Below are 24229 nucleotides of genomic sequence, written 5' to 3'. Positions count from 1 at the left end.
AAATGGTAAGAAAATTGTGCATTTCTGAGTTAGAATGAGATTTTTTTTAAAAAAATTCATGCTTACTTTGTTAGATATCGTCATGATACTTGTAGGATATATTCTTATGGTACCAAAATTTACTTTCATATAGTTTACGTCTGTTTTATGGCAGTATTTCCAGCCAAAACAATTAATTCCCGATTTTAAGTGAAAAATTCGGCAAATTTCTCTTTCCCCTCTATTATTTCCCTCTTGCTCGCTACGTTGGAATAAATGTACCTCTACCTGAAAGCCCTCTCTTTAGCCTACAGAACGCACCATAAAAAGTTTCAATAGGATAATTAGAGAAGCTGTAGCCCCGGCATATCTGTTGATTTTTGCTTCTGAGGCGTAAAAAGTGTCAAAATTTCATGTGTATGGAAACAGAGAATTTTTTCTCTCTCTCTTTGAATGGAAGCCAGCGACTTCAGGTTTTCACTGTACCTTGTCAACGCACCAAAGAAATTTTTTAGGTGACTTGGACCCATATGGCAACAGTGGTGCTAGATACAAAAAGTCTTGAATTTCGGTTAGGGATTTTTTTGTAAATGTTCATCCCTACATTTCCCTCAGTAATTTCCCACCCGCTCGCAACACTGCAATGTAACGTACACCAAAAAACAGCCACATTCCTTTTCTAAAAAACAAGGTCTTAACCATATCAATAGGGTAAATGGTTTTTGAGCAATAAGTCACTAACTGACAAGGTAGGAAAACGCCAAAAATGACCTGGGCCCGAAAGGAATAATCACACGATTTTGCTCGTATAGGTACAAGGAAACAAACGATTTGTAAGTTACGAGGCCTTCGACTCAAGTTCTATTGATTATTTCAATAATCTTCAACATAAACCAATAAATAATAGCTGCCAGAAAAAAAACAGACATTTAAAAAAAAAACATGAAAAAGAACGATGTTTTTTATTGAAAAAAACTTCACAGAAAAAAAAAACGTTTTTTTACAACACTACCTGACGCCGTCGTGCGACGCTACGAAGCGTATAATTGGAATGGATAGTTAGTTCTTCCTGAACCGTATACTTTATTATATGGTAAGGCATTACCATAAAATTACTAGCAGAAAAAAATGAAATGAAATGAAATCTTTTAGTTTAACGCCCCACGATTATGTCCCTTAACCTAAGGGAGACAGAAGATAAAGGAAAGTGAATGATGATGGAAGAATTGGTGGAATGAGGTTGTGGGAGGAAACGGGAGTACCACGGACACAGTGTTGTCCACCACAAACTTACTTGACTGGAAATCGAACCAAGGACCCCACACACAAGAGATAAGCGCTCTACCACTGAGCCACCGTGCCCTCCTAAGTTACTGATAGAAATCTGCCACACTAGGCTGTGAATGTTATTTTTGAATTTTGACATTAATACGACGCCTCACTTATGATTGATATGAACCTGAAAAATTTAGAGGCAAATTGTAATACTCATTTGTATTCGTGCGCTTCTGAATTTGTTTCCCGATAAAAGTCCTTATTTAACATGAGCCGACGAAATGCAGAATATCTGTGTACTGTGCACCTAGGCTAAGTATAACTGAATTCAGATTAGCCCATACATTACAAATCTGTTGAAATCGTGAAGAGTTTCCGATGTGTAGTTATAATTACTTTGTTGTCTTTCAGCTGGTGGATCTGGTTCAGAAGCCTCGTTGTTGGAACACGTCAGCAATGAGTCTCAAGAGCCTGTGGAAGAGAAGAAGGAGCCCAGAGTACAATCATTGCCAAGGTTAACTCTTGCCGAAACTAAAGGTGATTAATATATAAAGAGAGAGAGAAGACAGTTTTTATAGTTATAGATTACAACCCTACGTTTTCAGTTACATGCACTTGGCTGGAGTAGTCCTTCCATTTTGGAGATTTCTCGTTTTTAACTGTTAAATAATATTTGCAAGCTATAGTTTAAGCATTTTTACTGTATTTCCTACCTCTATTGTTTGTCAATATAGCTATTTGATAATAATTAAGAATGTACCTAATAGTTAGTATATCTTTTAGAGGCGATGCTTCTAGTTATCTTTGCTAGTATTGTGACATCACTCGCTAGTCACTTTCTGTTAGTTTGGAGCTTCCATCGTTACATCCAAGTAATTCTCTTCATTCTTCATACCCATATTTTAAACGTTTCAAATCGCTTCGTTGTATTTTCTGTAATGTCCACGTTTTTGCCCCATACAGTACAACACTACACTAAACATAATGAGTCTTTTTCCATAATTCAAAATTTTGTCTTGCTCCTCGGACTGTTGTTCGGCTTCCGCTTTATATTTCGGCCCTGAAATGAAGGCTAGAAATCACACGAAAGCCATTGTCATTGGCCTAGTCCCGTAACGTAAGTGATACTCCCAAGTGTTCTAAACATGCACGCTTTTCAAGAGCTAGCATCTGCTTTTGTTGGATTGGATTAAATATACTTCCTATGTCTTCACTCTGAACCCTCTCTTAAATGGTGTTTATTCGTTTACAGTCATATGTACACTTATCACATTTTCACTTCTTAGCTGTACTTTTGGAAACCTTGTCCTGTAAAAATAAATAAATAAATAAAAAAAATCATCTGATGTTCCGAACCCACGCTTTTGTTATGTAAGGGGCCGCGGTGGCTCAGTGATAGAGCGTCCACTTCTGGTGCCTGGGGTCCTTAATTCGATTCCAACTCGCGCCAAGTGAGCTTTGTGCTGGACAAATACTGTGTGCTTGGGTTTTCTCGGGGTTCTCCCGTTTCCTCCCACTTTCTTAATTCATTTCTCATCATCACTGTCTCGTTTAGCCTAACCGGCATAATCGTGGGACGTAAAACTTAAAGATTTCACTTCATTTCTTAATTGCTATATTGTTTACCGAAATAACCCTCTCAAAAATGAAATAAATAAATAAAAGTCAGTTTAGTGTGTTGTGAATTCTTCTTTCATGGTGCACTTTATACTTTACATTCGTGTAAATATTCGTAAAAGATTTGTAATTTCTGAACCACAAAATACATTTTTCCTCTTCTTCAAGGCTTCTTTCGCTATTCCTGTTTTTGCTTTTGTTTTCCTTTCACATATCAGGTCTTCGTTAATGATGTTTCATAAAACTCTATGGCCTATAGAACCCGGAGGTTGAATGCTGCGTTGACAAAAGTTTTCTATTGACCTCTATCCTTAGCCAACTGGATCCAGTTTCTACTTTGTATTCCTATTTTTGTAAGATACATCTTAAAATTGTCCTCCCATCAGTGTCTAGGTCTTCCTAATGGTCATTTTCCTATTATATTTCCAGGTAAAACTTGTTCCTACTTTCTTCTATTATGGCTTTATGACCTGCTTACCTGACCCTCCTACACTTGATGACCCTAACAATGTTTGTTAAACAGTATAAATTATATAGTGCCTCGTTATAAAGTTTCCGCCATTCCCGTCCCTCTTGGGTCCGAATATTCGTCTCAGGATCTTGTTCTCAGATACTTTCAGTCTACGTTCTTCCTCAGAGTAAGCGATACTACATTGGCACCTAAAACCAGTCACTTGTTGTGCTCTCTACCATCTAATTCATACGTTTGAACGCGTTTTTTCGACTGTTTTAACATTTATTTTCATCCCATATCCTTCATAGCATTTCCTCATGTTCTCTCATCCTTAGTTTCGCTATAAGAGAGCCATATCATCAAAAAAAAAGTTAATATTAATTCTCTTACCAGCTACCACCTTCCCTTCTTAAGAGTCATTAGAAAAAAAGAAGAGGTAGTTTACAATTTTCTTTATTATAATGACAGAAGTAAAAAAAAAAAATGTTAATATTTTAATCGTGCTTCAATAGAGAAAAAAAAATAAAGATGTGTGAAACCTGCGTAAATTACTCTTCGTTAACTCGACAAAAGCAAGAAGCTACTTTACTAGGATTAAATTGATTACTTCAAGTAACAAAATACTCTTCCATAATATTAAAACTTTTGGTTGAAATTTTGAGCGTATTTTCATGTTCTTGTAGATACTACAATTTTTTTTTAAGTAATTTAACATTTTATAACGTAACTTCTTACAAAATACTACAATTAAAACAAAAATAAATAAATAAATAAGAAATAAAAACTTTTTTTTTCATCTTTAGACAATACATCGTAACTTATTGCATACTAACTTTGTGGTGGACAAACACCGTGTGCGTGGGTTTTCTCGGGGTTCTCCCACTTTCTTCATTCCACCATTTCATTCATTTCTCATCATCATCGTCTCCTTTAGTCTAGTCAGCATAACTGTGGGACGTAAAACTCTAAAGATTTCATTTTCATTTTCTTATTGCATACTTTTAGGAAGAAAAATAGTTGGGTAAGATGAAAAGTCAATTTCATTACGGTTATTTTACTTATATGCAATCGTGATTCCTAAATATCTGGAATTTTTGTAGCTTTCGGCTCTCTGCTAGAGCCTTGCTCATGGAAGATAAAAACAGCAGAAAATATAATATCAAGTAAATAAAAGGAATAGACTCACTGGGGTGGGGCAGCGCGAAGAGCCTTGTCGTAGTTGCCAGTCAAGCGTCGAATGATGGAGCAGCACACTGTGAAATGGAGAACAAGGTGTACTTCGCGCTGCTCTACGCTTACAGTTTGTCTGCTATATTGACACAGGACTGCCCAATCACAGCAGGAGTCTGTGGTCTATGGTGAAACCCCCGTAGTCCAAGATGAGAGCACTGACCTCGAGAGTGAGAGAGTGAGTGGCTGTTCTGGCAAGCAGACTGAGTGGCGTATTGGTTAATGCATCGGCACGGTATGCCGGATATCCCGGATTCGAGTCCCTGTCCTGTCAGTCACTTCTTTCACTCTTTGCGTTAAACTAGTAAAAGTACTCTAAAGCCAATGGTATTCTCCCCTCCCCTCACACACACCTGAATTTTTCTACCGACTTACCACTCCAAGGAAAGCAACACCACTTTTAAACTTATTCACTGGTCTAATCTCCAACCCCCATTCTCGTGACGGGGACATATAGCCTCGATGCTGACGTCCCCATTAACCCCCCTATTCATTCATTCCAACCCCCATTCCTCCAGGTTCGACTTTGCGTAAAACGTAATTTCCCCCCCAGAGAAATCATACAGTTTTTGTACAAACTTTTAGCTACAAATTGGTTTAGAATATTTCGCCTAGTTTCTTTTCTCTTTCTGTAAACACCCTGTATATAATCTAGAAGAATAATGTGTTGGAGATAGTAATTACTCCAGGAGTTTCAATATGTACTGTAAGAGACTAGAAAATTAAGGATGATGTATAATGACGAATATAGAGTTAGTTATAATTAAGAAAAATAATATAATGCAAACAGTGCTTACTATATCTGTTATCTTGCAGCCCATTCAAGTAGCACTGAATCTAGCGACATAGAAACTCTTGAATTAGAAGAGAGACCTGCAAGACATTCTGTACATACCTTTAGCACTCCATTATCTTCAGTATACGCGGCTGGATCCGGTGTGCAGATTTTAGGTAAGTGTGTCATTTAGGTGACATTGCAGTTTTTGGAATATATTAGTGTAAGAGGTAAAATATAATAGCGGACGATGAAAGATTCCACTGTACAATCTAATAAAATAAAAAGTTTGTTTGTGTGTCTGTACGTGTGCGGTCTGGGGACCAGACGAGTGGACCGAGAGTTACCAAATTTGGTCACGGGTACCTTGGTCCGGCCCCAGACCACGCCAAGCGTGTTTTTTTTTTTTTTTTTTTTTTTAATTGGAACCAGGGTGGGGGTCTCAAGGGAGCGTTTATTGGGACATGTAAAAGTAGTAGAAAATGACCGATATTAGTGTCAAATTCATAGATTTCGCGGTCGCTGAGATCAATGGTGACACTTCCATTAGCGATGACTTTTAAATTCAGCTAGCATTGTATGCGTGCGGGGGGAGGGGAGCTACCGAGACATGTAAAAATAATCCAAAATGACCGATATTAGTGTCAAATCCATAATTTCTGCGGTCGCTGAGATGAATGATGATACTCCCACAGGCATTGACTTCCAAACACAGCCCCCATCAGCTAGGATCCAGATGCGGTTTTTTTTTTTTAATTAATTAATTAATTAATTAATTAATTCGAACCAGAGGGTCTCAGAAGGCGTTTACCAGGATATGTAGAAGTAGTAGAAAATGACCTATATTTTTTCCTTTCGTTGTTCAGTTTATTTATATAGATATTTTATCTGACCCATGCAAAGAACGGGTATTTCAGCTAGTTATAAATAATAGTAAGTTGTTAAAATTTTTCTCTGTGTACGTGTATTGTTTAGCAGTTCTACTCATCTGTTTGAGCTTTACATGTATTCAACAATTAATTTAGTATTATGTGCATGAGATATAAAAATACTATTGTAAATTGTTAGTTATTTCATGTATAAGCAAATAAAAGGAGATTGAGAAGTTCCTGCATCTGTAGATAATAATATGAAACCTCGAAAATAAACCATGAGTTTCAAAAACATTTTTTTAAAGTTCTTAACATATTTACATTATGGATTCCAAAGGATTAACTAATATATGTAATAATATTTTAACCTCTTATATACAATAAGTACTTAAAATTATACACAAATAGCTAGCAAAATTGTATGTAGTATTTTTACTTCAAAATATCACACACCCTCTTTTTGAAGCAAAATAAATAAAACATGAGAGAAATCTGCACATCAAGAGCTTCGTTTCGGGTGGTTCTGTGCATTCTTGAAATTTTTTAGTTAAGTTTTAACTTTCATATACATTGTATGAATATTTCGAACAAATTTTTCACTGATTGATCACATACGTAATAATCTGTTACCACCTATCAGGTGCTTCGGATCTGCAAAATCGGTAAAGCTCCAAATTCTGTAATGCACTGACTGTTCCTTAAGCTTGTTCAGAATCGTGAAAGTATCGAATTTTCTGTTCATGGATCATATACGTAATAGACGGTTGATCTGAGCGTATGTTTTCCTAGGCTGTAGAATATATAACTACCATTACGGTTTACACAGTCCTGAAGGTTTCTGAATTTTTAACAAGAAAATTCAACATATCGTTACGAAACTTTTTTTTACAACAACAATAATAATAATAAAAAATGGAATACATTTAAAAGGAGTGGAAGAATCAGTCACTGTTCCAATTCACAAGAAAGACGACCAAATTGATTGTAATAATTATCGAGGCATTTCTCTTAACATTCTATTAATAAGAGTGACCCCATACGCAGATGAAATTATTGGAATCAGTCGGAATTGGATGAATATTGGAGTCAGTGTGGATTTAGTCGAAATCGACCAGATATTTACCATTCGACAAATACTCGAAAAGAAATGTGAATATATTACCCAGTACATCAACTGTTTATTGGTTTTACAAAGGCTTACAACTCGGTCAGGAGGGAAACATTGTACAACATTCTTACAGAATTTGGAATACCGAAAAAGCTAAATTTATTAAGTGTTTAAATGAATCCCAGAGTAAAGTCCGAGTAGAAAAATGCGAGCTTCCACGTCGAGATTGGCCTGAAACAAGGATATGCGTTATCGCCGTTATTATTCAGCTTTGTTCCGGAGTACACTATAAGAAAAAACAAAGATAGGAACCAGGGCCTGGAGTTGAATGGTATTCACCAAGTTATGGTGTATGCTGATGATGTAAATCTGTAGGGGAACAATCGAAAGAAATGCAGAGGCCTTATTAAAGGCTTGCAGGAACATGAGTAAATGCGGAGAAATCTAATACAAGCAGGTTCACAAGGATCGTAATACGACAAATTATGAATGCGTTAAAATATCAATTAATACTTTCGACACAGTGGATACTTTCAAATATCTTGGATCAGTATTACCAGACCAAAATCATACCCACAAAGAAATTAAATGTCGACTGCAATCAGGAAATTCTTGTTATTATTCAGTTCAAAATATTTTGTCGTCGCGAATTCTGTCAAGGAATTTAAAGCTTAAAATATATAAAATGATAATCATGCCTGTTATGCTTTATGGTTGTGAAACATGGTCGCTTACGCTGAGGGAAAAACGCAGACTGAAATTATTTGAGAATAAAATTCTGAGACGAATATTTGAACCCAAGAGGAACGGGAATGGGGAATGGCGGAAACTTCATAAGAAGTAACTGCATAATTTATACGGTTTACCAAACATCGTTAGAGTCATCAAGTCCAGGAGGCTTAGGTGGGCAGATCATGTGGCCAGAATGGAAGAAAGTAGGAACGCTTTCAAAGTTTTAACTGGAAATCCAATCGGGAAACGTCCATTAGGAAAACCTAGGCCCAGATGGGAGGACAATATTAAGATGGATCTAGCAGAAATAGGAATACAGAGTAGAAACTGGATTGAATTGGATAAGGACAGAAGTCAATGGAGAGCTTTTGTGGCCATAGAGAAAGAGAGAGAGAAAAAATACATTTAAGTTAAGCACAATTGCACAACAAACAAGAGTGAGTGGTTAGCTTTAGCGCTTCTATCGTGAAGTCCGGGATTCAACCCCGCATTCGACCATTTCGACAAAAGTTTTTCTTAATTTCATCTGTGAATGTAGAGGTAGCGTGTACTGTGAGTCCTGACCGACTTCCTTTCTAATCGTTTTTAAATCTTTCTTATTACTATTTACCAGCAGTGATGGATTTGGGAAGAGGGTTAGGGTGGGGATGTCTTTCGGATTGAAGCCTCTACCCCGAAATTACGTAATTTCTAAAACAAACTAAATGTTAAGTTTTGCCTTTACTCATAAACTTCAAGCTGTCGTCAAATAAAAAATTAGGAATTTTTAGAAAAACTAAGCATTAATAAGAAAAACCCCTCCCAAAATACTTTTCTAAATTCGCCACTGATTATCAGTATAAAATGGTCTTCAAGGTTGTATCTGGAAAATTATAGCTGAATATACAAACGAAACGAAATATTTGTTATGCCTGTACTCATAAACTTAAGCTCCTCTTAAATAAAAGTTATGAATTTTTAGAAAAAACAAACATATTTCAGAAAAAAACCCTCCCAAATATTTTTCTAAATCCGATACTGATTATTTCTATCAAATGGTATTCAAGGCTGTGTCCGGAAGATTATTGTTAAATCATTGCACAGCTACAGTATAACGGAAATGTGGAAGTACGCACTGACAGATATATTGAAAACCGTACGCTCTGATGGATATATTGAAAAACATAAGTTTAATTTTTTGCTAGAAGCTAGAGTACTAAGCTCTAAGAAGTGAAACATGGATGACTAAAAATAAATGATCTAGAGAAGTAAAAAATGTCGATAATTCAGAAGTTAAAATAAAGTTAAATAGCTTCTAAAATTGCCCTCAAATACTATGTACTTTATGTTTACTTTAATTCATAAACCATGTGCTCCATCCATCATGATGGTGAATTCCAGAGCGAAGTATGGCATTTAGGTCATGGAATCTTATATAACTTTAGAGTATACTATAAGAAAGCTATTTAAACAGAAAAATCATGAAAACGAAAAGCCAAAATTTCCAAAATTCTCGTTTTTTTTTCCCAAAAAAGCCGGCTTTTTATGTGCAAAAAACCATCGATTCAAAGAAGCCGGCTTTTTTGCATCTCTACTTCTTTTCCTTATCGAGAGATCTGTATTTAATTTTAAACGTTAGGTTACTTATTTTTATGAAATATGCCGCCACCGAATTTCATGCCTCCCCGCGCATTTTCTTTTTGATAATTTAAATATTATCGTACCTTTCAGTTATTTCTGCCCCTTCCCCAATCACTCAATGTTTTCATTCCTCATATCTCGAAATGTCATTATACAAATATTAAAAGAAGGAAGATGAACTTCAGTAAAATTTGTCAGCACCCAAAAGGAAAAATATAAGTGCTTATTCACGGGTTGTGCATATTCCCCCCTCGAAATAAAATCCTAAATACGCCACTGGTTGTGGCTATATTTATTTATTTATTTATTCCAAAATAGTAATTATTCCACATAGTAATGAATAAACATAAGTAATTATATTCGAAAATATGTTTATTTTGTAGATACGGACGCCGATGTGGAGAGCCTAGACACAGATGGCATTTCAGTCATCAGCGAGAGTGATCTGGGAGAAGAATATATGAGTTTGGCTCCAGCAGAGAAACAAGGGGTCGCAGCCAGTGATGACATATCCCACCATTCAAACGACTATTTTGATAACACGGACTTATCTACACAGCCCTATCAGGAGCTTCCAGAAGAATTAAATATCCGTCCAGAGAAGAAATACATTCACCAGCCAAACCAGCATATCAATACGTTGCTTAATATTCTTCTTGTCATCTCTCTAGCTGCTGTTATCGGTCTAGGAATTGGGCACTTCCTAGGTAAGGCATTCCTTTCTTTTCTGTCCGGTTTACTCCTTTACCAATTTTGGATTTGTTTGGTCGAATACAGTTTGTTCATGAAATAAAGCTTTTCTATTTTTTTAGTAGGCATTTTGTACCTCTAGACACAGATAATAACATTCAACCCTTTGCCCTAATGTTTGTTTATTGCACTTATAAATAGAGAAACAGACAAAATTTGTAAGGTTAACAAGGTTTAGAAACAGTCACTTACTTTCCTATAGTTTTGATAACCCTTCTCCCCCAATGCATATCCTTGAACAAACATATTATTTCTTTTACTTTGACCTACACGGTATTTAAGAAGGATATCTTTTCATAAGTATAATATCGATTATTCTTAGTTTATATATATATATATATATATATATATATATATATATATATATATATATAGGGTGTTTCAAAACAACAGTGACAAAGTTTGGAATGTGATTCCTGATACCAAGATAAGACAAAAAGTATAGACCAACCGGGTGCACAAATGCTTCCTTTCGGAGTTATAGGCTGCCGAAAACATAAAACTATTAACTTTAAAGGTCCACAGCTCCAAAATTATGGGACCTACCGTAGTTGGGTCAAGACTTCACTTAGGAACTAATATGTGGCCTATCCAAATATCCATGTTCCAGAATCATCTGGCACTTCCGCAACAATTTTTATAGAGGTAGTTGGTAAGTGCTTCAAATTATATGCCCGTAGTCAAACTCCCTCCACAAAAATTGTTGTGTGAGTACCGTGCATGTATTTTTGGATAGCGCATATATTAGTTCCTCAGTGAAATCTTGACCGACTACGATAGGCGCCATAGTATTAAAGCTATGGAACTTTAAAGTTAATTTTTTTCCATGTTTTTGGAGCCTGGAACTCCGAAAGGAAGCATTTGTATACCCAGGTTAGTCTATATACTTTGTCTTATCTTGGTGTCAGGAGTCACCTCTCAAACGTGGTCAGTGTTGTTTTGAAACACCCTATATATATATATATATATATATATATATATATATATATATATATATATATATTTGAAACGTTTGTACCTAAATTATTATTATTATTTATTTTCTTGAACTCGATTAACTTTTGCGCAAATATAGAGGAAACTAAGCACCCCGGACGAAAGATTAGTCACCCCCGCGCGAGAGCAACGCTGCGTCGGTAAACAGGTACAGATGGCGTATTGATCGAATCACATGGCCAAACGTGCCTACACTCCCTTGAGGCGATCAGAGGGCATTACTGTGGAGTGACACAGAACCGATCGAAGCGGTGTGTGTGCGGCAAGATGGTGAAGAGCGCGGACGTGACGGAGTGACAAAAAGGGGCAATCGTGTTTGGCTGTGCCCAAGGCCACACAGTGATGGAAGTTGCCCGATTTGTTGGTGTTTCGCGGCGGACTGTTCAACGTGTCTACAAGCAGTGGTGTAAGACACGTGGCAATGAAACACGTCGCCAGAACTGTGGTCGGAAAAAGATCCTCACAGACCGGGCCCGAAGACGGGTTGCCAGGATTGTGAATCGAAATCGCTTCCAAACCCGCCAGAAGTTACTGCAGTCTGTGAATGCAGGCCCAGTCCAACCTGTCAGCGAGAGAACATTGCGACGGGAACTGCATGCAATGAACATATGGAGTCGGGTACCTCGCAAAAGGCTACTGCTCACACATGCACATAAAGTTGCTCGTCTGCAATGGGCCAATAATCATTGGACAGTAGCAGACTGGCGCCGTGTCATATGGTCTGACGAATCACGAGTTTGCCTGTATTCGAATGACGCCCGGCGTCGCGTCTACCGACGGCCACATGAAGCATTTCACCTGCAGTGTGTGGAAAGTCAGGTGCAGGCCGGGGGTGGGTCTGTCATGTTCTGGGGGTGTTTTTCGTATGTGGTGGGCCCACTCATTGAGGTGTCCACGAACATGAACCAGCACGTTTATTTGAACATCCTAGACGAGCAGGTGTTGCCCTTCAGTCACTTTCTTCGCGATGACTTTGCTATATAGACACCCCCATTTTTCAAGATGACAACAGCAGGGTTCACAGAGCTGGACCCATATGTGACTGGTTTGAGGAACACTCAGGTACCCTACCACACCTCGAATGGCCCACAAAATCGCCGGATCTCAACCCAATTGAGCATCTGTGGGACCAGTTGGAACAGCGAGTGAAACGTCGACATCGGCATCCCCGACGTTTGGTGGAATTGCGTGATCTTATCCTCCGTGAGTGGGTTCAACTGGATGTGACGGCCTTGCAGACCCTTGTGGACTCCTTTCCCGACCGCATCTAGGCCAGGGACGGCGCTACACGGTATTAACGTAAGTGCCAAAGGGGTGACTAATTTTTTGTCCGGAATGCTTATATTCCATTACGCATTGAAAGTGACTACGATGACACAGAAACCTATTTCTAAATCCTACAAAAAAATTTTAACCTCAAAAACTTCCGAAATCATGCTAACACAGTTAGAAGTCTGGTACGAAAGTTCATCCCATGGCAAAGTATATATGAACACGAATTAAAAAGGCAAAAAAGAGATGGATAACATAGCAGAGCGGAGCTATTGTATTTAAGATGGTGCGAAAAAAACAGTGGAAAGACCTGGTCCCCTTTCAAAGCATTCAAAGATAAAAGGATCGCGGGGTGAAATCAGTACTTTTCGAATAACAAAAGGAAAAGAGACTCCTGAATCTCTTTTTATTAAAACTTAAAACATTTTTGTTAATATAAATAAAAATCATTAAATAAACGCTTCACAGCTAGTGTTCTATTTTCTTTCTGTTCCATCCCTCTCTCATCTGATGAAACGTGCAGCGAAAGAACTTATAGTATACTCTTTTAGTGTTGTGTAACATTGTTTTCATTATTTCCTTGTAAGTCATTAGTTATATACATGTACCAGAAATGAATAAAACCACAATCATTCATACTGTAAAGTACTCTATAAGTACTTTCGCTAAATACTTCATTAGATCAGAAGGGGAAAAACTAAAGGGAAGAAAAGCTAAAGAATATGAAGCACCTAGATAGACGCCATATGCGATGCGATACATAATCCCATGACAGTGTTGTCAGGAAGAAGATAAAACGGATTGAATGGGTTAATCGGTAAGAGTGCAAAAGATCGGGAGAATGAAAGTTATATACGAATACTATAGAGAAAAAATAAAAGAAAATAAACTAATTATATGTAATAAAGAAAAACAAACAATAATAGGAATGAAAACATAAATAGCCACAAAAAGAATTAAAATAATAGGACATAATGAGAATGAAATGTAAAATAATAATAAAAAGAGAAATCGGGAAAAGTAGAAATAGGTATATGAGAAACAATGCAGTGATATAGAGATGGTTAGATGACGAGGGCGGTTCACGGATAGGATAAGTAATGTATCTTCCCATCTCTTTCATAAGGACATAGAAGAGCCTGGGGGAAGAGTTTTCAAGATACTTAATTCGGAAAATGTAATTCAGTGTATTACTGAGGTGGATTATGTTTGTTTTAGAACAGACAGATAAAGAATTTGAGCGTTTGCAGGATTGTTAATGATTGTTGATGGGGAGTTAGATTTCCCATATGAGCGCCTAAATTCCGCTTCAGACTCTCTTCGTTGTATCAGAACGTTAAATACTGAAGCTGACTAAACTTTGTCTTCCTTATCTGATGAATCATTTAACGAAAGTGCTTTTTTTCGGTTTTCTGGTAATAATTCAATTTGTATACGTTAGATTTCTTTGTCCTAACTCTTTCTCCCTATAGTTGGGACAAAGGACAAACAAAATTCTAATTCTAATGAGAAAATACATTTAAAAAAGGGGGGGTGTCTTCATTACAACAATTACTGTTTTGGTTTAACACTTCAAGCCTCATGCGCATATATTTTATGCTCACTTCGTCTGTTATTTGTGGCCATTTGCATATATTTTCTACATACTTTTTACGTGTTATTCAATTGGCCAGTGAACGCTTCTGACTCCAGAGTAAAACATCTTATTTTGGGGCTTATCGCTTATGGTTTAGAAGAACCTCCGGCCAACACTTTCTATTACATAGAAGCAAAGAAATACTTATACTACCTCGTACAGTGCCTTTTTTTTTTTTTTTGAAACTGTCCTGTTGTGTGTAATTTTTCACTGTGTAATTTTACCATTTTCGAAATAAGATCTTCATTAGGTATTAGCCTAATTGAAAACGTTCTTACTTATGTGACACGCAAATCTCTCATTGGGCTAAGGAAAATCGATTTTACCAATATGTTGATTACTTCCTTGTAGTCATATGATTGAGTTTAGCACTCTTTTTCTTTTTTCATTCATTCATTTTTAAGTGTATGAATTTCATTTTCCCATAGATTTAGCTTTTGTATGAAATTACAAATGGTTCGAGACCTTTGTATGGGTTTTCACCTTCCCGTTCATGTGTGTTGTTATGTGAATGCTGTCCTGTATTACCTATAGACTAATTTCTTACTTACCATGTAACGTGTTGTGTTTTGCATGATATCAAATTGTTGTTCTTTAACACAGGTTTGCAAGAAGAATGTCCGTACCTTCAGGACTCTGCCTCTAAGAATGATTTTAATAAGCAAATCAATATACCAGTGTTTCATTTGCTTTCTAAGTTGGAACATGAAAACGAAATATTAAGGCTGGAACTTAACCAACTTAGAGAGGGTAAGTTTTCAATAGATGTTTGTAATAGTTTGGCAGTTGGAGTAAAAAGGGCAGCTCATAAATACAGAATGTCCAAAGTCTCTTTATAGAAATGCATGCTCGAAAGAAATAGAACATTTTCGGATCAAAAGTTCCAATATATTTCAATCTAAAGTGTTCTTGTAGACCTTATATCTGGAGAACTACATATAGTGTAGCCAAACCCAAACTATCAGTTAACTCAGTGCGATGTGCTTATTCCGTGGAAAATACGAAAATTCGATTTAGGGGCCGTTCAAAAATTTTGTGGGCCCTGATCCAAAAACTAATTATTAGCCAAAATCGCAATCTTTTGATCCATTTTTGGGTCATTTTCCTAAAATTCTTGTTCCTTATTACATTTCCTTAGAAACCTCACTGTATACTCTTCGAGTTGTTTTTGTAGATGAGTATAGAGAGCGTAAGCTACAGTGGTCATTTATATTTTTCTGGTACAATACAATTCGATCTACCATACCAAGGAAGAAACGCCATTGACCCATACTGCTTAGATTTTTTATTCAAGTTATGAATACCTTGTAGTGATGCACTTAAAGAATTTGGAAATCGATTCACAAATGATACTGTGATTATCGTTATGTTTCCACCACTTTTGAAGAGGAAAAAAACTCTCACTGTGTTCATGACTTGTATGCAACCTCAACTTGTACACAAATCCATAAAATGGTACAGGGTGATTTTTTTTTAAAACACGGATTTCATTTCGGTCTAAAATTTACAAATGAAGTCCGATTTTCATGTGATTTGTGCAAATGATCAACGAAGGATGGGAGATTTATAGGACAATTTTTACTGGTTTAAATTTATCAGGAGTAATATCGGCCACGCCTTAAGAAAAACGGCAGATATTCGCCATTGTACCTTACAATTGGAATGAGGTTTTGTATTTTTGAAGCGAAATTGCAGAATACAAATTAAATGTTAGTAGTAACACCCTTAAATCACATGTTGAGTAGCTGTAGCCGGTTTCTTGTGACAAAGGACGGACAGATTTCTTGGGCGACCCAAGGAGTCTATAACTGACATATTCCACAACACCTGCCTGCGGGTCCGATGCTTCCCTCTCTCACTCAGAAGCGATCCTGTTTCATCCAATTTATTCACTAGCGATCATATTGTGTTCCTGTCTGGGGCACAACGAGAGGCAAATTTGTTTCTAAATGCTCTTTACGTAGCAACAACAGATTTCTTTCTTCAAAAACTTACGATAAACAGTACACTATTCTCACTGTGACCTTATCATACACAGTAACACAGAACTGTACAACACAATTCCCAATGCAGCGGCCCAGTTTTCTGTTTCTTATTGACCCTGGCAAGGTTGCCATCTAACAAAGAAAATTCAAATCACACCGCACCGCACCTCATTTTAATTGTAAGATACACTGGCGAATATTTGCTGTTTTTCTTGAGGCGTGACTGATATTACCCCGGATGAATTTAAACCAGTAAACATAGTTTCATAAATCTCCCATCCGTCCTTGATCATTTGCCACAAACATCATGATAATCGGACTTCAGTTAGAAATTCTAGACCCAAACGAAATCCTTGAGTTAAAAAAAAAAAAAAAATCACCCTGCATTATAACAATTTTAGAATATTTCTTTTTAACAGCCACAACTTCTAATATCAATATAGCCTTCCATACGTAATTTTCTTATAAAATACTAGCTAGGCTGCAGTAGTCAAATGAAAAGTTAGTGCAACTACTACAGTGTTCTCTTTAAGCAGTTATTCTGCAGGTTCAGGAAAGAGTAACTAAATTCTTTAGTATTCTTTAAGTAACTAATACACTAGTCAGTGAGGAATAAATAAATTAGTAATGTTCCTTTAAATAACTACAAGTCCATAGGCGCAAGCTTCAGATTGCAAGATACTTTCTGTCTCATCGACTAGCCTAATAAGCCAAGGGCATCGTCACCCAATAATATTACTAAAAATGTTCATTTTAGAAATACTTCTTTTTATGTTCTCGTTCCCCTGTAATTGACGGAACCAGACAGCTTCTGAAAATTATTTTCCAGATGCAATCAACTATTTTGTGAACATTTTATACGAGAAGTTCGTTTTAAACATGCAAACGAACAAACATCTACTCTGTAAAAATGAATCGACATCTGTAGTTCTACCTTACAAAAGGACTAGTGCAAAGATAATAGGAAGGAAGAGAAATAACCATTCAAAAGAAAAGTTCTTAGAGTACAAGGAATTTGCATTAGTAAGAGTTTTTAACTTGATCATTGTTCAATTGAGCCAATATGATCAATACATGATGTCATTCTGAGAAAAAGAGAAAGTTAACTTGAGCTACCGATGAAGGCGACAGTGTTTACTGAAACGTTATAGTGCAATTACAGTAGTTCAGACGCAGTAATTACTTTTATATAAAATTATACAAATATGCCGTAATTATATCTTAAAATAAATAGTGAGGAGTTAGTATATATGCCCTTCAGCAAGTCAAATTTTACTCAGATTTAAAAATTGGCTTGTATTATCAAAACTTATTGTATTGTTTCATAACGTCATGAAATTTTTCTTTTTTATGATTTACGGTAGTTTCGGGGGCTAAATAGGCAGTTTTGATTTTTATGCCCTTAGAGGCTTTTTTTTTTTTTTTTTTTTTTTTTTTTTACCTACTTTTGGACCAAAAAGTAATCAGATCTAGTGATTTTTACGCATAATGCACCTAGATTTTGATTTTTTTAAAAAAAAACGATCCATTTTTTTAGCACTCCTTAAAAAACAATTCATTTTTTTATCAGCCCATAGAAACCAAGGTTTGTTTTTTTTATCAGCCATTAGGAAGCACTCTTCATATTTTATCAGCTCTAAAAAGGAAGATTTTCTTTATTTATCTTTATAACGACTGCCGACGACGCTATGGTTGGCTTTATGAACCACCCCGCTGCGTGATATTTATATGTTGTATTGTTGCGGTTTTTCTATAGGTCTACATATTGCCAACGTAGTGATATTACCCCGATAGATTATTGTATTACTTATTTAATTATTATTATATTTATTACTTAATTATAACATTAATTAGTTATTAACCTTATATTACAATACTTTCCATATACATACATACGTGTGAAGAATGGAGATGATCCAGCATATATATATATATATATATATATATATATATATATATATATATATATATATATATATATATATATATATATATATATATATATATATATATTTCTCTTCAAGAATAAGTTAATATAGCTAATTTCGCTATATTGGAATTACATGTATATTTTATGTAATCGTATAACCCGAAAAAGGGATATTAAATGTTATACCTAAAATTGAAAAATTGCTCATTTGCAATATATACGTGAATTATCTTTGAGCCTTATCAGCTCCTTTACAGATTAGCGTGTCTACTAGTCAATAAACTTCTAATGTTTTCTAAATAAAGTTATCTTTAAGTAAACATTCTAATGTTCTCTTTGATTGACTCCTGCGCTAGTGAATAAACAGTAAAAATGAACAGCTAATGTGAAGCGATTTATGGACCGTTTGGTACAATTACATGTAATATAATGTTGATTCATATTGAAAGAAAATTGAACCACTAGAATAGGATCATCAAGTGTCACCATTCGAGAGCTCCTGAAACCGAGACCTCACCTCACGTTATTCCTCGACTCCCTTAGCCTCATGTACTGCCCAAGAGGAAGGTTGAAGTCGACCTCAGTCTTATAGTTTCCGCATCTGAAATGTTAAGAGTTGTTTCTTATTAATCATTTTGCTTTCTTGTAATTGTGAGTTCTGAAATTCCTTTGTACTTCTTGGCTTTCTGCTCTCCCTTACAACCGTGTTCACGAAGGATAAAAACAAGAGGGCGGCCCCGCGTGGCGTAGTCGCTAACGCTCTTATCTTTGGTGCGAGCTGTCTCGGGTTCGATTCCCGTTGGGAGCACTCGGTCGAAAAAGTGTAAAAGCTTTTTCAGTCCAGCCATCCTGGGTTTTTCTCTTATCACTTCAGCCAAATACCGGGATGGTACGTAATATACAGGTCCCAGGCCGCTTTCTTTCCTCCCCTATCTTTTCTCCCTTCCGTTTCCTGAGATAATGTGCTCGCCGAGGGACGTCATCCCTTATACACGACGGACTAACATGGCCATAGATCTCGAAAGCTCAGAAATCTAATTCCTAATCCTAGAAACAAGAAGAGAAACAATAAAAACATCGGGAAAAATAAAAAGGAATGGACTCACCGAGGTAAAGTAGTGCGAAGAACATCTTGTCTTAGCTGCTAGTCATACGTAGAATCTAACCATTCTTCGCACTGCTCTATCCCGGTGAGTCCGTTCCCTTTTATTTTTTCTCATGTTTGTATTGTTTTTACTTCTGTTTTATCTTCGTGAACAACGCTGTAGGGAGAGCCGAAAGCTAGAAACCACAAAGTATTTTCAGAAATCACAATTAGAGGTAAGTAAAATGATAGTTAAAATTCCTGAGCATGTTGGCATATTGTCTGTTGGTTACTACAGAAAACATGAAGTGTTATTTATGATAATGAATCAAAATGTATCATTTTTTGTTGTTTTTCGCTGTCGTAAAGCACAATACATTGAACTTAGGCTTAAAAATAAATTAATAAACCCACATGAAACAGTATATATAAACAGAAGTAAATTTTGAGGGTCATTTGTACACAGAAACAGCGTACAGTTAAGGAATATAAAAACACATTCCATAAGTGGTTTTAAAGTTCATTGCTTCGTTAGATCATAATTTAAGACATGTAGTGTAGACAAATCATACTATGTTAATATGTTTTAGTAATATCTTCATTTTATTGTTTCAGCCCTCTACAGCATTAAGCGGGGAGGTTTACAAATTACCGAGAGTCCAAAAGATGATCGATGGGATGTATTTGTCAGCCAGCTTCAGAGGGATACGCAGAAAATAGAAGATTCTAGGTAATTATTTTGCACTAAAATTATTATGTAGGCGCATGAGAGAATGATTCAAATTAACAAAAAAAAAAAAAAAAAAAAAAAAAAAAAAATCCTCCCATGGGAAAACTAGATATTTTATCCTCGAGCGTGAATCTGATAACTGTTTTCCATTTTTAGATTTACTGGTTACCCGTTCACACAATAAATTTATAACAAAAGTATATGGAAAACGTACTGCGGGAACTACTTACATACATCAACAGTCAGCCCATGTACCGCTGTATAAGGCCAAAATTTGGAAAAATTTCTTTCGTAGGGTTATTAATTTGTGATCGTCCAAATGATCTTACGGACGAAATACAGTTTTTGTATCAAATAGAACAAAAAACGGGTATAAATTGCATACCATACAAAAGTTGTTAAATAACACATACAGATAGGTGCAAGCCCCTAAAACAGTTATTCCCAAAGAAGCAAAAGCTTGGATAAGAATTCCTTACTTTCCACAATTATCGACAAAAATTCAACGTATTCTTGCAAAGCATAACGTATCTATTTCAATATCCTCCGAAAAGTTTAGAAAAACATCTTACCGAATTTAAAAGTTTTTTTACTAAATAAGTCAGGTATTTATCGTGCTCAGTGCGAATGTGACTCCTCATATATAGGTCAAACGAAACGCAATATTAACACCCGAATTGAAGAACCACAAGAAGAGAGCATGTTGGGATTGGCGCTTCACTTAAAACAACATACACGCAAGATACAGCAGGTAAATGTAATAGGTTCAGCAAAAACAAAAGAAACAATGGGAGATTAAAGAATCATTCTTCATTCATAAATATGAACCGGCTTTAAATCTGGATTTTGGCAACATTGATAGAATCTGGTTACATACCTTTGATGTATATTTTGGATCTGGCAATAGTGACGTACCATAGACATCGCGCTTCCTTCAACTCAGCCCTTTCGGACTATGCTTTGCTTGTGGTATTTTAGCATTCTTCTCGTTATATTAATCTATTCTGTGGTATGTATTCCTTTTGCTACACCTTTCTTTTTTCATCCGTTTTTATCCTTTTTACCGTACCACTCAAGACGAAACTAGCTTGCTGTTCTGTTCCGATACGTGTGGAGAGTGTTTATTTTCCCCACGGGAGGACTTGTTGGTAAGTAACAATTTTTTTCATAATTATTTTGCACTTTTATTTTTCTATTTGAAAGGAACTGAGATAGTGGGAAAGGAAATGAATAACCAGTCTCATAGCTGTCTCAAGGGATAGCCATAGCATTTGAACTCCACTTAAGGAAGAGAAAGAGGAGATACTTGGCCGTAGAAAGAGAAAAAAAATGGAGAAATACAAATAATAATAATAACATGGAAACACATAAGATGGAATTAATCACTACAAATACCAGCAAAGTCCAGTACTTGAAAACAATGAATACCAACTCTACTGGGATCGAGAAATCAGAACAGATGGAACGGTACCTGCAAACAGACCCGACATCACTATTATCAATAAAATACATAAAGAAGTAACTTTGATAGATGTAGCAATACCATTGACTCATAACATATACGTACATCAGTACGAAAATAAGCATATATAAAGAACTGGCACACGAAATTAAAAAGTTACGGAAACGTCAGAAAGTTACAATAAGACCAATCATTATCTCAACTACAGCAACTGTTTTTAAAGTACCGTGGTGCAACTTTAAAACATCTGCTAACAAACCTACAAAAATCAGTAACACTAAACACCGGCCATATGATCAGGAAGTTCTTTAAAGAAGAAGAACCCTTCAAATAATCTGCATTTGGCAGAGATGGACGTCAGATTATTAAGCTGAAACCGGTTTAAACCTAGATACAGCAGTAATAATAATAATAATAATAATAATAATAATAATAATAATAATAATAATAATAATAATAATATCTGGTCTAGGAATTAATTCGTGCGGTTGGTACGCACACATTGAAGCTGTAGTACAAACACAAAATACATAAATACCTTAAGAAAAATATTGTCCATCGCTAGCCACCACTTTCGCCCATCTGTCAGGCAATGTACGGATTCCGTGGCGAAAGAAGTCCTCATCCTTGGAAGCGATCCAGTCAGAGACCCATGTTTCGATATCTTCTGAAGAAGTAAACCGCTGTCCAATCAAATCGTTGTTCATGCAATCGAACAAGTAGTAGTCTGAAGGAGCAACGTCTGGTGAATACGGCGGGTGGGGTAAAACTTCCCATCCGACATTTTCTAAATAGGTTTTGACCGGTTTTGCGACATGTGGGCGAGCGTTATCATGTTGAACAATAAGTTTATCATGTCTGTTCTCCCATTCTGGTCGTGTTCTGGCCAGAGCTTGCTTCAAACGCATTAATTGTCATCGATAACGTTCTCCATTCATAGTTTCACCCGGTTGCAGCAGCTCATAGTACACCACACCTTTCATATCCCACCATATGCACAGCATAACCTTTGCACAGTGAATATCTCGTTTTGGTTGTGATGGACCTGGTTCACCTGGTTTCACCCAGGCCTTTTTTCGTTTAGGGTTCTCGTAATGGATCCACTTCTCATCACCCGTAATAATTCGATGCAGAAACCCCTTTCTGCTCTGTCGTTGAAGCAGCAATTCGCAAATGGTTTTTTGTCTTTCAACGTCTCTGTCTTTCAATTCATGTGGAACCCAATGTGACATCTTTTGAATCATTCCCATGGCTTTCAAGCGTTTGGAGACTGTTGTTTGATCAACGCCTAATGCTGCTGCAAGTTGTTCCTGCGTTTGACACGAATCCTGCTTGAGCAATGCTGTCAATTCTTCGTCTTGAAATTTTTTTGGCTGTCCAGCTCGCTCTTGGTCTGCCAAGCCGAAATCACCACTTCTAAACCGTGCAAACCACTTCTGACACGTTCGCTCAGCTCGAGCATGGTCACCATACACTTCCACCAAAATACGATGACTTTCAGTCGCACTTTTCTGCATGTTAAAGTAATGCAGCAGGACACCCCGCAAAAACACTTTATCAGGCACAAATTGCGCCATGTTCACTTAACTACAAACTGGTGTTGTTGACGCTTTAATCCACTGCCCTATACTACGAACGATACGCGATGACAGGTGTTTGCAACACATGTGTGGATACACGGAACTGTGGGACGCTCCGTTCGTTGCGCCATCTCTTGTCCACCCGCACGAATTAATTCCTAGACCAAATAATAATAATAATAATAATAATAATAATAATAATAATAATAATAATAATAAAGCGAATCCATTACCAAAAAAAAAAAAAAAAAACGAAATGAAGTCTTTAAGTTTTACGTCCCATGGTGATGCCGGCTTGGCTAAAAGAGACTGTGGTGATGAGAAATGAATGAGATGGTGGAATGAAGAAAGTGGGAGGAAACAGGAGAACACCAAGAAAACCCACGCACGTAATGTTTATCCACCACAAAGTTCACTTGGCGCGAGCTGGGATCGAGCCAGGGATCCCACACACCAGAGATGAACGCTCTACCACTGAGCCACTGCGGCCCTCAATTCATTATCAACCGTCAAACCTGTGACGCAATAATTTATTTTTATTCTTTATTTGAAAAATAAGTTTCTCGGTTTACAAGAGACGTAAATACCTGTTAGAGAAACATCTTTTTGCAAATACTTGTTCGAATCTTACACAACCGTTTACACTAAATTTAAGTTAAACTTGCTGGAGAATGCTTTGTTGGGTATTTGCACGTAGGTGGGTAAAAATGTTAGGTATTAATGTTTTTTTTAATATTGCAAAGGCTGTAAGAAGTAGGCGTTTAATTATGATAATGTACAGACAAGAATGGTCAGAAATACTTGTAACAGATATTAAGGGAGTTTACTGCATTGGTTATACGATGTGTAAGAATAAAAGAAAGGAGTTGTGGTAGATGAAGGTTAGTCATACTGATTTACAAGTGAAAGGTTTCCACTACTCAAGCAATATTGTTGTTCCATCGCATAATTTAACGTTTCATTTTTTTTATTTATTATTTTTAAAAATTTTTTTTATTATCCAATCTAGATTTCAGAACGAAAGATTCTTGTTGTCTCCTCTATAAATGATTCTAAATAAAAATGGAGCTAATGAACTTTATGTTTCGAAAATAGAAAACAGTGTTGTCCGTATTTTCATAATGGGGCCGTGGTGACACAAT

The 24229-nt window shown here is 36.3% G+C and overlaps 1 protein-coding gene across 3 annotated transcripts in view; it reads left to right on the top strand.

Moving 5' to 3' along the window:
- The window catches only part of LOC145666308 (uncharacterized), a 64745-nt gene that overhangs the window by 32818 nt on the left and 7698 nt on the right, over positions 1-24229 (top strand). For all 3 annotated transcript variants that reach the window (XM_081733395.1, XM_081733394.1, XM_081733397.1), the window contains exons 3-7: positions 1666-1791; positions 5372-5506; positions 10046-10369; positions 14920-15066; positions 19931-20045. In XM_081733395.1, coding sequence (XP_081589521.1) covers positions 1666-1791; positions 5372-5506; positions 10046-10369; positions 14920-15066; positions 19931-20045 — 847 coding nt within the window. The remainder of the gene's footprint in view (positions 1-1665; positions 1792-5371; positions 5507-10045; positions 10370-14919; positions 15067-19930; positions 20046-24229) is intronic.

Source organism: Thermobia domestica, chromosome 12 (genome assembly GCF_964235325.1).
Source record: "Thermobia domestica chromosome 12, izTheDome1.hap1.1, whole genome shotgun sequence".
NCBI classification, from domain to species: Eukaryota; Metazoa; Arthropoda; class Insecta; order Zygentoma; family Lepismatidae; genus Thermobia; species Thermobia domestica.
Note: the sequence above shows the minus strand (reverse complement) of the source record. Positions and strands in the feature narration are given on the sequence as shown.